The sequence below is a fragment of the Hakea prostrata genome, chromosome 7 (assembly GCF_041222555.1).
Source record: "Hakea prostrata isolate BN-2017 chromosome 7, UWA_Hpros_2, whole genome shotgun sequence".
In the NCBI taxonomy this organism is placed as follows: Eukaryota; Viridiplantae; Streptophyta; class Magnoliopsida; order Proteales; family Proteaceae; genus Hakea; species Hakea prostrata.
Genome location: NC_142606.1, coordinates 37,963,851 through 37,979,413, shown reverse-complemented (window position 1 = coordinate 37,979,413; position 15,563 = coordinate 37,963,851). Strand labels below are relative to the sequence as shown.

At 39.2% G+C, this 15,563-nt stretch overlaps 2 protein-coding genes across 2 annotated transcripts; one reads left to right on the top strand and one right to left on the bottom strand.

The window, feature by feature from the left end:
- The first annotated feature begins 823 nt into the window (after positions 1 to 823).
- On the top strand, positions 824 to 1,429 carry LOC149011045 (uncharacterized). Its single transcript, XM_089162556.1, has one exon. The coding sequence runs from the start codon at positions 824 to 826 to the stop codon at positions 1,427 to 1,429; it is 606 nt and encodes a 201-aa protein (XP_089018682.1).
- A 616-nt stretch (positions 1,430 to 2,045) lies between these two features.
- Positions 2,046 to 11,707, bottom strand: UBC32 (ubiquitin-conjugating enzyme 32). The gene is made up of 6 exons (XM_089163890.1): positions 11,606 to 11,707; positions 11,356 to 11,500; positions 5,020 to 5,151; positions 4,830 to 4,914; positions 3,309 to 3,472; positions 2,046 to 3,197 (listed from the first exon to the last, which is right to left on the bottom strand). The coding sequence occupies exons 2-6, from the start codon at positions 11,464 to 11,466 to the stop codon at positions 2,757 to 2,759; spliced, it is 933 nt and encodes a 310-aa protein (XP_089020016.1). The 5' UTR covers positions 11,467 to 11,500; positions 11,606 to 11,707; the 3' UTR covers positions 2,046 to 2,756.
- Positions 11,708 to 15,563: the final 3,856 nt, after the last annotated feature.

Here is a 15,563-nt window from a genome sequence, read left to right as displayed (position 1 = left end):
CTGTTCTCCAAACAAATCCTTAACTCTTTATAAATTGTTAGGCTGCCTTACAGTATTAGAAAAGTTGTTAGACCAAGGAGCAATCAAGCCCCCACCCAACCAGAGCATTTCTGGATTCTTGACAGTCTTCTCCAAACATGGAATGAGCCAACAAATCATGGCCATGACCAATGTAACAGTGGCACAGTTTCCGTCTCTCAACCATATCGATACCCATGTCCATATGGTTCGGGCTGATATGACAGAGATTGGGAAGTAACACCTTTATGTGGGGTAGCGGATCGATCAGATCGATAACGGTATTGGGTACGAACGATACTGAAATGTTACAGCCGATACCAGAACTTGAACCTTGACTTTGATCTGTGGACTTTGATGGCCACCATCTCAGAACGAAAATTCAAATAAGCGGGATAACATATAAATACTGGGCAATATGTTTCAATGAAGCTGATCAATTATATTCAGTTTTGTAGGCATGGGTTTGGGAGGAAGAGGTGTTCCAAGTCTTGAATGTTTCAATCACCAACTAATGAGTTGGGAGAAATGGAAGGAAAGTATTCAGAAGCTGTTGCAGGCAACATTCATGAGTGAACCTTTCTACATCATCACTCTCTCCCTCCTAGGTCTCATCATTCCTCTCTCTTTCCTGCTTCTAGCCAAGCTTGCTAATTCTCATTACATCCTCTCTTTCAAACCACCCTCTTCACCACCTTTCTTTTCCTCTTTCCCACTCTCTTTTCTCTACTTCAGCCCGAGTAACCCAACCCTTCTTCATCTCCTTTTATTGTTTATCAGCTTCACAGCTCTTCTGCAAGCACTGATGGGTGGTTTTGCTTTCCTTCCACATGACAACACCAACAATACTAAACCCACCACTATTTCCAAATCCAAAGCTTACCTGTATGCTGCATGGACATTACTCTGCACATTCAATATCTGTGTTGTATTGGGCATTGAAAGAACTATAGCAGCTGGGTTTTGGCCTCTAGAATTGGCTGGAAGCAGCAGTGGCAGAAGCACAAATTTGATGAATCGGGTCATGTTCTTTATAGGGCTGCATGAGACGATGCTTCACTGGTCGAGAGTCACAGTGAGGCCAGTGGTGGATGACACTATGTCAAGGGTAGAAAGAAAGGAAAGGTGGGTGGAGAGGGTAGCCATGGCTGCAAGCTTTGGTGGGTTGTGGTGGTGTGATCTGAGGAAAGAGGTGGAAACCATGGTGGTCATTCTTGAGTTGAAGAGAAAGCTGTCGATGAAACTAGAGTTTGCAGATCTGATTAATGGGTGGCTCCATTACGTGACTATAACGATTGCTATGGTGAGACTATACTGGACCTTAGTTTGGCTTGCCAAATCCATACTCTGTATCAGTCTTCGAAGAAACTCTAGTCCATCCTATGGTAGCAATGATGATGGCAAGGTCTAGATAAACCAGACTATAATTATTAATTGCTTTTTATCTTTAGCTTCTTTTTTAGATTGGAAATACACATCAAAAAGCAAAGCCTTTGAAACCCCCCTCACATCCCTCTCACTGATGCAACAAGAGGGATTGAGCTCTACTACTAGATTTTAGAATCAACCTTACCTGAAATTTTTTCCAAACTTCATTGCACATACACAGAAATTTACGGATAAAAAGTGAGGCAGCACTATTTGACCTCTCCTTCTTCACCTTAGATCTGCACAGGCCATCTACAAAGCCTTCCTCTTCAAAGCAGCCAACAGCAGATTCACACGCTCTATGTGGATGCTAGTTTGAATCTTCTTCTTAAATGGAAATGTTCTTTACTTTCCTGAACCTGCATGCAACTACTAAACAGGCAAAGTGAACTAGTATCTGCAGCACTGCACTGATAATGTGTCCTCTCATCCCTCCAATTAACAGTTAATTGGGAGAACAAATGAAAGAATAAGAATCTGCAACTCCAAGAAAGATCTGCAACTCAATTATTCCTAGATGATCCATTCAGCATTTTTTTTTCTTTTCCATCATAGCCGCACGTTTACAGCGTTCTAGATTTAAAAAACAATGAACCCTGCCTCCATTGTGTGCTTCTGGATTCGTCTCCCACCAATTTTCTTAAAATTCATTACGTCCAAAGCACGTGTAAAGAAGTGAAATAATGGAAGCTTATTATATGACTCATTCCAATTTTGTGATTCAACTCAATACTTACACGACTCTGAAGGCTAAGCATTGCAAGCATTTAACAAAAATTTCCAGTTTATTACTACATAAAAAGAAAACATCCCAAAACTCATATCTACAAATCCAACAGTCCAAGAAGCTCCAGAAAGGATACACTGACCACTAGAGTAGGAGGGAAATACCCTATAAGTGTGGCTGCTCTAGATTCACAAAGTACACGCTGGTCAGCCACCTAATTAAAAATAAACTTTTCAAATTCCTTTGAACCACATAGCATTCCAAGACCGTTTTCTTTTTCTCCTCTGTTTTTTAGCCCCCACTTGCGTTCAGAAGTATTTCATTATATATTATTAGCTGTCTCCTTCAGTTTTATGGAAAATATAGACAACGCAGTATGATTTTTCCTTCAAAAAAGAAAAATTACAGCAATTCAAAACTAATGCTTATACAGACATGTTAAAAGATAATATGGGAAGATGAATCACAAGTAATGACCATTATTATTTACCTTTGAGAATGGAAATATTTAACAACTCTTTCAATTCTTTGTTGATTGCTGTGCTGCCCTTCGGTTATTCAAGCATCACCTGCATTTCTCCATTTAAAAGGAATCCATGTAACCAGCAGCAAACCCATTAGCTTTCAAGAATTTCTTGAGTAGAAGAACCACAATAGCAATACCAAGCCCAATAGCAGCCACAGTAAACAAACGATCTCCTAAAGGCTTCTGCACCCTGATTACTGGCCTCTGTGCTTGTTGCATATTGGTATCTGGCGCTTGTCTTGACATCCTCAATTCGGCACTGAAACGGACTCTCAAGTTCCCTGCATTAGCATCCATGTGGACTTCCTGAACGTCTTCCTCCAGCCTGTTGTCATCCCCTCCTGGATTTGGATGCTCCTCACCCACTGCCGCAACTACTACAGCATTTTGTGGACTGCTAGCCACTTCCTCTTCTTCACCTGTAGAGGATTCATTTGAGATCTGTTGAGGGGCAAGCACAGGAACAGGGGGTGCCTTGCTTAGCATATACTGGTGAATCTGTGCAATCAGAGATTTATTTTAGTGAGAGATTTTGCATTTTATAAGGTGATTAGGTCCAAACCCAAAGGAAAAAAAAAGGGGTATATGATGACTTAAAAGGATGGATACCTCATCAATCAGTTGTTGGCGTTCTGGGGTTCCAAATTTTGGAGCTGCATCACGAGATTTGATGGCCAGTGCACGTCTTTCTTCCTTCGTATAATCCAGGGAGCCTAATGCACCATCGGGGTTGGTAGGCATGAATGCAATCAGTGCTACCAAAGCAGTCCGGACTGCAAAAACAGTGTAAGGTGAAAAAAATTGTCACAGAAAGCAAATTTTCATTATTTAAATAAACACAACCATTCAGCATATCTCAGGTAATGAAAATCATGGATCTTTATCAACCAAAAAAGAAAATTCAAAACGTTGGGGGGAAGGCTTTTATGTACATTCCAATCCATACAGTACCCCCATGATGATGGATCAGTGACGTAGCAATTCTGACCATTGGATAGTTAGAGAATGGTCCATATGGGGCTACTTGTCAATTTCCATACCTAAAATTCGATCATACAACACCAACCCCATTTATTGTCACGGATGTTCTTGGTTGACTATTGTTGGAAGTTCTGTTTTTTGGTACTACTAATTTTTCACTACTAACTCCAATTGGGCTGAAATTCGACATGGGAGCAGGGCACCACCAGGTCTACCTCCACAGAAAATTTCAAACCCCCATCAGACTGCTATGTAGTACAAAATCTGGCCCATAAATAGGTACTCTATGACAGACGTCACAGACCTATAGATACAGTAGCACTGACCCTATGCTGAACCAGCATGACCCAATCAGGAGACCCACACTGAGAAGGACCAAATCAATTTTGTTTTCAGCCTCATTTTATTACATAGGAATTTATTTAATTGTTGGTTAATCTTGTGATTCTATTTGATGGGAGTTAGATAACCTCAAATAGTTTGTTTTAGTTTTCCTTCTTTTGAGTCAACCTCAATGTTTAAAAATACATATACATGTTGTAACTATCGATCAGATACTAAAAAACAGATCTATCGATCAGATATGCAGAGCACTGAATGAATGAATGGATAGGTGCTGAATATGTTCTGGTGCAAACTTGTTGGCTAACTGCTTCCCTCCCTCACTGTTTCTTCCCTTACTCAATTCAGTCAGAGCCCCATTGTCTATAACTTTTTCTTGTTTCTCCCTTTCTTCTTCCTTCCATCTCATCTCTTCTCCATTATTACCTGTTTACTTTCTTTTTATTTGCTCACCCTGTTTGGGGGGGATAAGGTTGGATCAGTCCACAACAATTTAACACCTTCCTCCATGATGTTTTGATTGTTGGTTCATTACCATGGGCCGATTCGGGCCTAGGTTCTTGTTAATCATCCTATTTTGTGAGACCAAAATCAACAACTAGGACTGGTTGCAACAGTGCTGGCTGATTCAGCTTTAGATATTTTATTTGTCCAAGTAATTGATTGTTTTGGGTCTCATAATGTTCTCACAGAGCTGTAAATCGGGAATCTCTTAATTCTCATATTAAACTTTCATCAAAACAAAAGCAACCAACCCCAGCCCATCCCCATTCCCCAAGAAAAAGAAAGAACCAAAACAAAACTTACCACTCCATGAGGGCTGCCAGTGCTCAGGATGATGATTTGATATGCTTAGGCAAATCTTTGTTTGAGTTTCAAAACGGCCATTTGGCTGGAGAACCCAAAAAAACCAAAACAACGAATAACCAAGTGAATGCCACATCCAAAATTCATCAATTTAGATCTAAAAATATTACTTAGAAAACTAGATAATTACCGTCAGCATCAAAAATGAAGGAGGCTGGAGCGGATAATCAGCGGGCAACTGGATGCGTCCATGAAAAATTCCTCCCTCAAACTCACTGTCAGAAGGGCCCCTAATGGCAAATTGCCATTCAAATATATTTTCCTAAAAACACCAAAACAAATTCAGCTGCTTTCATTCATTTGGGGGGGGGGGGAGAAGCAGCTGGCTTCAACTAAATAAAGTAAAAAGGAAAGGAAAAAAAAATATATTCCATTCATAAAATTGGTTACAATGGTGGAAATGGAAACAAAAACTAACATAAAATGCGGAGTGCTTTCCCTCTCCTCCCCCCTTCTTAAAGGAAACAAATATAATTTCCTGACCCGTCAAAGGGAAAAATGTGTGTGCATCAGTAAATCTCAGCATACACAATTCATGATGGAAGCTACAGTTGTTGATACTGAAAACTGATGATAAAATTTAGGAAAAGTTATTTTAAGCCCCCAGTTTTGCAAAAAGTTACTTTCGTGAAATCTGAAAAAAAAAAAAATCTCTATAGTACAAGATATTAGAATGTACATCTCAAATACTTACATAATCTCCATAATATCCCATTGAAATTTAGATCTTCCCAAATGGAAAGATGAACACCGAAGCCAGAACCCATTACACCCCTGATGCCATCTCATTGTGCACGCTGATTCTCCATCTCCTTCTCATCTTCCTACCAAGTGGGACAGGCAAGCTCAGGAACACCTCTGAGATGCAAATCTAACTCTAGGCTCTCTTCTGATCAGCAGCTAATATCTCATAGCAATGTGCAGTTCACTGATGAACATCAACATTGAAATTGTTCATCTTCCTGGGTTGAAGGGATGCTGGTGGGTGAGCAACACTTGTCTTTTCTTATGACAATCGTTGAGGTAATACGCAAATCTAGGGTTCAAATAGTAGGTCATGCCTTCACCCACATGATCAGAAATCATGGTACAGACCATAAAATCCACATGATCAGAATTCATGGTGGAGACCAAAAATATTGGTCACTCATCAGTCATGACATCTAAAGATTCATTTGTCATTCAGGTCACCATATGGTTTACTGCTACTTGAATGATGCTCTATAAGTCATCTGTGCAGTTGATTTTGTGTTGGTCCTCAGCTGCTTTTCTCAGACGAATATACTTAAGTGAGCACTATAACAAGGTATTCGGATCTTGGTATATGGAGTAATCACATCAAGTTCCATCTGATTCTCGTTTGTGAATTGAAAACCTGCAAGTTTATGCACCTTTGCAGAACTATGTAAAAGCAGTTCCATTAATGATATTATGGGCATATAATTAAGGGGTGAACAACGGTAAGGTTGTCATTTCCTCACAAAACTAACACTTTTGGTTCCTACAGGTATGGAAGTAATTGTAGGGATACAAAGGATATATGCAATTGTTTGCAATACCAGGGGGATTAGGCGTAGTTTTCCCAAAAATTCATGCACATAACAAGCTCCCTGCTTTTCAAAAGAAAAGAAAATCAAAACTAAAGTACAATAATTAAATTTTGTACGAACACTTGACCTCCAACTTCCTACCTTCCAGTTTGAGTTCAGGGTTCATTTTTCCAATCTGCATGGAGGACCATATGCCAGAGAAGTTCTGAGCGTGTTCTTCAAGAATTTCTACTTCTCCTCAGATGTCCTAGCATATAGGCAGTTGCCACATCAATGGACCTAACAAAACCATTAATCAACTCTATGTGTAGACTCAGCATCTAGCCCACTTATATACCTCAGAACCCGTTTTTGTCTGTAACTTGAAGCTGGAACCTAAAGACAATTTGAAGAGCCCTAATGTGCAAGTATCGACATTCTTGCCACCTTGCAGAAAAATAAGCATTTTGTGAATTAACACCTTTTCATAATTAGGAGAAATGAACTTCTTTTTCATAATCTGCTTTCTCGCCTCCCAATTAGTAATGTAACCAAGCTACCAGACAAACCTTGAACACAGTAACTAGTAAGTCATCCCAACATAAACATAAATAACTAGTAAACTTGGTGAGACAGAGCTGATACTTGCTTTCCAATTTAAAAGGATTTATAAGTGAAACCCCTTCAACTTTAGTATGCTAATCAAAGAATTCTCTCACCCCTTTTTAGCACCTGACTCTGAAACCTAATCTTGATGCCATAGTTGCCATACAAAAGCTGCAGCAAAGTATTCCTCAAAGCATCCCTCAAAAGTATCTCCAATCTCTAATTTGCCAAACCAAACTAACGTAAACCGTTCAACTTCTCTTGCCTGTCAATTCTCCTCATGAAAGCAAGAAATGCCATAAAAAGGATTTCTATTTCTTCCATTAACTTAGCAACTTTAACCTCAATATCCCCCAATTCTAAGCTAGTTCTTGATTGTTGATATAACTTGTGCAACTCAAGATTGATGCAGTGAGATTGTCCTGTAATCTACAGAAATTGTAACCCAAGCATACACTCATAAAAGGTCAACAGATAATGGCAAAGACGTACATAAAATGAGATATGCAAAAAGGGAGGCGACCTGCTAACTAAACAGATTCTACAAAGAGGCCAACAGGTAACAAATGCTAAGGAATTAGTACCAACAGAATGGCAATCAACTAGGAACGGAAACAAAAATAAAGGATAAAAAGGAATAAGCGAAAAGGGGAGATGTGGCCTTGGATAACAAGAAATAAATGACTGAAAGAGTGAAGACAACCACGAGAAGTTGTCTTGAACCTGTTGACAAGACCAACAGCCAGTAGGATGGAAGAAAAACGCTGGTTTCCCATGAAAATTCAGCCAACATGGGTTGGTTTGTTCTAGAATTTTATATGAAGGTCTCTAATCCATGGGACTGTTGAATGGAATCCACCAGAAACTAAATCTGCAATCTAAGAGTTTGGGGAAATTCCTTAAAATCATCCCAGGCAGTACCACAGAGTTTGGACATTGTTACAGCACATAAATTCCTAATCAACTCAATTCTTGGGCACCAGACTGCACGAACTTGGATTTGCCTGAGCCTGAGATATGTAAAAACCATTGAAAAATTTTCCCCCAGCCCAGTGGCTGGTGATGACTGATGACAAAAAGGAGTAAGGAAATTGATGGATACATGATAAATAAAGAAAAAGAAGAGAGGATAACAGAGAAGCAGAAAAAAAAGACATGTGCTGGTCAGGGAATAAGTCAAACAAAAGAGAGGGAGAAAAGGAAGAACATCACTTGACCTGCTGTCGTACTAATACAGTAAACAAACCAATTTCTAATTTTCTATTTATTAAATTTGCCTAGTGCCTCGTGTTTAACGAAGAAGAATAAAAGACGCTCACTGGGTCTCTAAAACTGAAAAGAGAAATCTCATTCAAATGGTTATGATGACTTCAAAATCATGTACGACTAATTTTATCTAAAAAGGTTACTAAATAAATAATATCTTTAGACAGTCTTAGGAACAAAGTACTTTATTTATCCACTGAGGCTATCAGCTCAATTTTGAGTTCTATTAGTAAGCGACAAGAGAGTCCTAGAATATTAACTCTCTTCTCCTTGTAGGTGTTACTGAGTCTTTTATAAATAGTTTGAACCTCCTCCTTATCAATTAGAGTTGAGTAAAGAAGTATGAAATGCTTTTACCAAAACAAAGAAGTATGAAATGAAAGTATGGAGGGAAGGCCACTATCTTCTCTCTTTCTCTCTCTCCTCTTCATCCTACAACTGTTCTCTTTCAATCTGCTTTCTTTCCTCCCATTTCTTCTCCCTCTGACCCTCTCTTTCCCTTCTCCTTGCCAGTGTTTTCTGTCTTCTGTAAAGCTTAATGTTTATCTCCTCTTCCTCACTGTACACACTAATCTCCCTTGCCTTTCTTTTTCTGTTAATTTTGTCTCTTCTATTTTCTTGTTTCTCTCCATCTTGGGCTGCTAGTAATTTGGCTTTGTTTCACATTTTTTTTTACCTATATTAGAAAGATAGTAATAAATCTCATTATGGGTTAAAATATAAAAATTGCTTGGAAATAACTAGGTAAAATACATTTTTTTTAGGAAATACGTTCGGTATTACCTTTCTGCAAATTCATTTTTGTAAGTTTTAAAACTTGTACTGAAAAGAAAAGTATGTAAATCTCTCTTACCACGAATAGAAGATCATTCATGATAGTCTTTCATACATACCAAACAACACACATAACACTGATTACTTTCCACAATTTTTTTACTAATTACAGGACCAACAATCATATCATATACAAGTAACAAGAAGAAAATATTAATACATATTATGGTCTCTTATAATATACCCAATCAAAATCTACACCTAAGATGCATAATTATGGTCTTTCATGATATTTTCTGGTAAATGAAAACTGAACACCCATTAACCAAATTCCTCCACGAAATATAGCTTGTGCGGTTCCTCTTATTTTCAATAGAGTCAAACCCCTGAATTAGTACCTAAATCATGCCTTCATGCAGTCCAAATACTTCTCCTGTAGTACATTGGTAATCACAAATGGCTTTGAGATCCAACCCATCAGCACAAAGGCATAAAAGCTTTATACCAGCTGTCTTTGCCTCGACATGTAAAACAAAATCTGAGCTGCACTTAACGGAACTTGATGGCAGACAAGTCCAACTCTCATGCACTGCTGCTGTCATTACCAAATGCAAAGCCAAAGATGGCACTTACCCTGCATATTCCAGGTAATGCCAGTGACATTGCCAATCACCTCAGATGGCTGCCAACACCTCGGGCAGAAAACAAAGTCGTTCCTCGCAACTCATAAGAACCAACAAACAAAGGTTGCGAAGGAGACATCTAATCCGATCTATGGAAATGTTTCCCCTCCGAAAGCAAATTCTTCCATTTACAAATCCGGTCCACCAGAGAATTACATCAGACAGCATCACCACTTAAGGCACTATGATACCCACGCTAGACACATCGAGTAAGGCCATAGTGAAACCGTCGGAGGATTTAATAGAGAAAGGAGGAGGGAAACGAAGAAGTTTTACAAAAGAATGTAAATTACCATTTTAACCTCACTTATACACATTAAAATCACATGTATTTTATTTTTTTCCAACCCTTTTTAAATAGAAATATGCTGCATAAACTGTACCAAACACTACCAAAAATATTTATTTGGGTAAAAATAAAAAATAAAGATCATGCCAAAGATGGCTTTCATAAGCTGGATCATCTAAAAACCCCAAATATAGGAGTGTATTGTGCCATTCCCTAAATTTGAGACAGAATGTTTCATTGGCTGCATAATCTCATGTCTTTTATTTTTCCTTTGCCAGCTGGCATACTAATGGAACCACACACAAGAAGCATATAATGCACCTTCAGCACAACTAGGGTACATACCACTTGAATAGAAAGCATACAACATGCTGAGTCCAGAACTGAATATGCAAATCTATAGCCAATCATATCAAATAAGGGCACTGGAATATGGAGCTGTTGGCAGCCAAATGCAGGATTCCAGTAAGACCAATTAAGCCTGAGATTTATGAACAAGCAGCATAGGGGAGCTACCAATGGACTGTGACAAAATAATAAGCTACCAATAGGCTGTGACAAAATAATATCAACCACAGGAAGACGGCAAAGTAGTTTCATCAGAAATAGAGACAGACACACAGAGAGGTGCTGCTGTACCCTAACCCAGCAGTTCATAATTCCTTTTCCCACAAAAGATATACTAGTACACTACTATTTTACCAGTGTGAAATGGAGGTACCCCTTACAAACATTATCTTCTCGGCAAACAGACGGTGTAGAACTAAGACAACTCTTATGATCAAATAAAACATATCAGAATTTAGAACAGGAGGAATCTACTTAAATTTTGATGAATACAATGACAAATTATAGGGCAGAAATAATAACAGCACACACTAGATCAACTGACGTTTCCTGACTATAGAATAGACCCCGGACGAAAATTAGGAAACTGAAATTCACATAAAAACATGTACAGACTCCTTCATTCAATATAAATACCCAAAAATCATGCATCCATTTCTTCCCCCCCTGCTATGCGGATCGGTTGCTACAGGGAATAATTTAGCTATATCATTGAACGAAAAAAAAAATGCAAGCCAACTATACGAAAAACGCCCTTACAAAAGAAATGATGCTAAATTCGTACCATAACAAATCCTTTCAACTCCGTCAGTCATAATTTTATCAGTATAAACCATTAATTAGCCAAAGGAAACAGAAACAGGACTTATCATTACAATAAAACCCTAGAATTGGGAGAAGAGATAAGCACTAATGGATAGAAACGCCGAGAATGGGAAAAAAAGAAAAAGAGAACACGTTATGACATAAACCTCGAGAGGAAGGCTCATGAATTCATCGGAAGGATTTGCTTGCATCTCCTTCACCTCCTGAAGAATCCTCTTAACCGCTGGATTCCTGAGATTGTACTTCTCCTCTGCCATGGTATGAAGCAGCAGTAGATGCAGAAGCTAGAACCTACGGCAAGAAGAGCCAAGAAACTAAACAAAAATGAGTAAACAACAAGAGATTTCGAAATTAAGGAAGAAGAACATGAAAATTTCCCAAATCGACACAAATCACCGTGGTTCTACGCCGAGTCTAGTCTGTGTCTGCTCCAGAATCGAATGGAGACACACACAAGAAGGAAATGGGGGAAAAAAAATCTAAATGGGTTGACGTAGAAGGATGACTTCTGCCACATGCAAATCTGTTGAGATCTACGGTTCCGATTTAATCACCTTCTCATCAAGATCAACCGACAACCGTAATCTGAATTAATTGTATTTCTGCTCCCTTCCACTATTGGGGTTGGCATTTGGCCATCAAATTTTCTCCTTTGGCAAATGCTTTTATTGTGTCCACTTTATTTTTTTCTCCTTCTAAACCATCTTTTTCGAGTAAGGGTGTCAATTGCATACTAAAACCGTTTAACCGTACCGAACCGCGCCGTCTAAAACCGCACCGTACCGTTCAAAATTTGGTATGGTACGTACCGAAACCGAATTTCTTTGGTACAATTCCGGTTTTAGGTACTCATACCGTCGTTATGTACCGAATTGGTACCGTACTAAATTAAGGGATATAAATTGTAATTTACAAATAAAACACTTTACCTTTACCCTATCCCTAATTCCTTATTTTAGTTTTTTGTTTTATCATTCACTCTTCTTCTTAAATTTACTTGTTTTGTCTTTATTAATTAGATTTACTCGCTTTATCTCTGTTAATTTCAAATTATATTGATTGGTTGATCACAATTTCATTATGATCTTAATGAACTAATAACAAAAGTGGCATAAGTTCATTCGTACCAAAATTGTACCGCACTAGATACCATGTTTAAACTATTTTCTTGTATCGCTTTAATACCGAAATCGTATCGAACCGTTTTTGTAAATACCAAAACCATACCGTACCGTTTAAATTCGGTACGGTACGGTTCTGGTTTTCGGTATTCAAAGTTGGTACCATACTGAATTACCGAAACCGTACCAATTGACACCCTTATTCCCAAGTAAAAACGTTTGGTTCTACGATGAATCTAGGTAGTAAATCCACGGTCCGATATGTTGACTGAAGTCGCCGTGTCGGTGGCTGGCGACAATCGCCAAAATGTCAGACGAATTTTTGAATTAATGTCGGCGACCATGGGGTGAACTATGAAGGTGATTTGAGAGTGAATCAGTGACCATCGCCAACATCACCGACACCAAAATTGGCTCCGTTAGCAAGCAAATCCAGCACCAAGCCACCAACACGGCAACACCGAAGCCACCACTACCACCTGCACCACCAACCCCACCTCCTGCACCAACCCCACCTCCTAATCCACCTCCCCCACCACCACGACACCACCAAACCCTCCACCTCCTCTAGCCCCTACTCCTCCACCAGCACCAACACTGCCGCCCAGACCTCCTCTTGCACGGCTGCACCTCCACCAGCACCACCACCAGCTCATCAGCAAGCAAATCCAGCACCAGCACGGCAGCACCGAAGCCACCACTACCACCTGTGCCACCAACACCACCTCCTGCACCAACTCCACCTCCCCCACCACCACGGCACCACCAAACCCTCCCCCTCCTCTAGCTCCTACTCCTCCACCAGCACCATCGCTGCTGCTCAGACCTCCTCTTGCATGGCTGCACCTCCACCAGCACCACCACCAACTCATCCACTCAGTCCACCACCAGCTCCTCCTCCCAGTCCCCGCCTACACTCAAGAAGAAAAGGCTTGCTGTGAAAGAATGTGATAATCGCCCGAATAATCGACCATCAGCGATGTATCGCCGACTTAAGGAAAGTCATATCGCTGGGGGGTTTCGTATCGCCCCCCAGCGATACGCCGAAATATAGCCATGTATATCGCCGACACACGATACTGTGAGTAAATCCCACTAAGTTCAAGAAACCAAAAACTTCGAACTGTTTTTGCAAAGAAATCAACAAAGATGTATCCAAAACCTCCCCAAATTAATTTGGAAAGACAGAAACCTATACGACAGTATAACAATATAGATTGCACAGTATTTTCATGCAAATTTGATGATTTTAGTATTAAATCCGGATATTTTAAAGAGTATTTAAAAAAAAAAATGGTAGCTTTGTATTAGAAAGGGTGAAGACTACTACATATACCATAGGGAGTGTTGAACCCGTGCCAATCATTATCGATTAAACAACCCTTCAATGGTAATCTTTTAAGGAGTATTAGATTCGGATCATTGGGTCAAGTTTGTCCAAAGTCGGACTGCACATGACATTTTTACTAGGGGTGCCAGTTTGGCCCTGACGGCCCTGACCTGCCCTAAGCCCGCCCTGAGCCCGAATAGGGCTTGGGCTAAAGATTTTGGCCCTAAGGGTGGGTTAGGGCCAAAATATTCTGGCCCTGAACTAGGGCCAAGGGCGGGCCTGGGATTACTCTCTGGCCCGCCTAGCCCATCCCGGCCTGTCCCTAATTTTGGCCCTAATCTTGGCCCTAATCTTGGCCCTGATTCTGGCCCTAATTATAGCCCTGATTTTGACCCTGATCTTAACCCTAATTCTGGCCCTGATTTTGGCCATGATTCTGACCCTGATCTTGGCCCTGATTCTAACCTTGATTTTGGCCCTAATTCTGACCCCAATCTTGGCCCTGATCCTGACCCTGATCTTGGCCTTGATATTGGCCCTAATCTTGGCCCTGATTTAGGCCCATGATTTTGGTCCTGATTTGAGTCTGGACCCTCCACCCATATGAAGAGGAATTAATTATAATCCACATGGGTGAATATTTGACACGTGTCAAATTTTAAAAACATGATCATGTTTTGTAAAAAATAATAAAAATAAATTTTCTTTATTACCAATGTAGTAAGCATCCACCAAATTTTGGTTCTAGTCTTAATGTTAATTTGACCCTGATCATGTATTAGATTTTTACCTTAATCTTCACATTAACATTGATATAACTCTAAGTCTCGATTTTGACCTTCAGTCATTTTTATCATATTAGACTATGAGTTCACTTTTTATATTATTTTTAAGATAATTTTTATTTTTCGAACTAAGTCATTTTAGTTCCAAAAAATCATTGATTTTTTTTTTTTTTTGACTAAGGCAAGATAATATATTATAAATAATAAAAGCTAGTATATAGATAATTGATATCTAACAAATTTACACCCCAACTTCTCATCATGAATATTAACATCTTTCTTTTGCCTCTAATGTGATATTTTAGGGGGGAAAAAAACCTTATTAAGGTCAGGTAGCTATGTTTGTAACTAAAATATAATTTTCTTCAACTACGAAAATAATATCAATACTAAATTATCATTGATTTACTTGTTAAAAAAGTTTTGAATATGATTTTTTTTTTTTTTTGAATAAGCATATCAATGAGAGGGTTTTCAATTTCCATCACCAAAGTAATGGGATATGTTTTCAATTTCCATCATCAAACCAATGAGAGACATTCAGAGATCAATATAAAATTATGGGAGTATGAATTTATTTATGTTTAAAGCAACACTATCAACTTATTGACTATTTTATCATTTTGTATTATTTTGAATCATCTTATATTTCTATGAATTTTATTTTTAGTTCACTTATGATACTTTTATTTTTATTATTATTATATATTTTTGTATGAATTTATATTTGATATTTTAGGTCCAAGGATATGACCAATTGAGGCTAGGGCCAAGATAGGATCGATTAGGGCCAGGGATAAGGCTAATAAGGGTCAAGACCAATTAGGGCTAGGGACAGGGTTAATCAGGGCTAGGGACAGGGCTAATCAGGGTTAGGGTCATGGCCAATCAGGATTAGGGCCAGGGCCAAGGCCAATTAGGACCAATCAGGGTCAATCAGGGTCAGGGCCAATTAGGGCCAACCCATCCCGACCCGGCCCAATTAAGGCCAATTAGGGCGGGAATGGGCTTGACTTGGCCCTGTAGGGCTTAGGGCCAGGGACAATAATCCTTGGCCCTGAACTAGGGTCAGGGCGGTAATTGGCTCATATTAGAACATGTAGGGTTGGGCTTGGGAT

What these genes read in the sequence shown, in the direction of transcription:
- LOC149011045 (XM_089162556.1), top strand. Translation starts at nt 824, where the DNA reads ATGGGTGGTTTTGCTTTCCTTCCACATGACAACACCAACAATACTAAA.
- UBC32 (XM_089163890.1), bottom strand. Translation starts at nt 11,466, where the DNA reads ATGGCAGAGGAGAAGTACAATCTCAGGAATCCAGCGGTTAAGAGGATT. An exon ending in TCATGAGCCTTCCTCTCGAG is followed by an intron (nt 5,152 to 11,355) that starts GTTTATGTCATA and finishes TGGTGTTTTTAG; the next exon opens with GAAAATATATTTGAATGGCA. An exon ending in CTTCATTTTTGATGCTGACG is followed by an intron (nt 4,915 to 5,019) that starts GTAATTATCTAG and finishes TGGGTTCTCCAG; the next exon opens with CCAAATGGCCGTTTTGAAAC.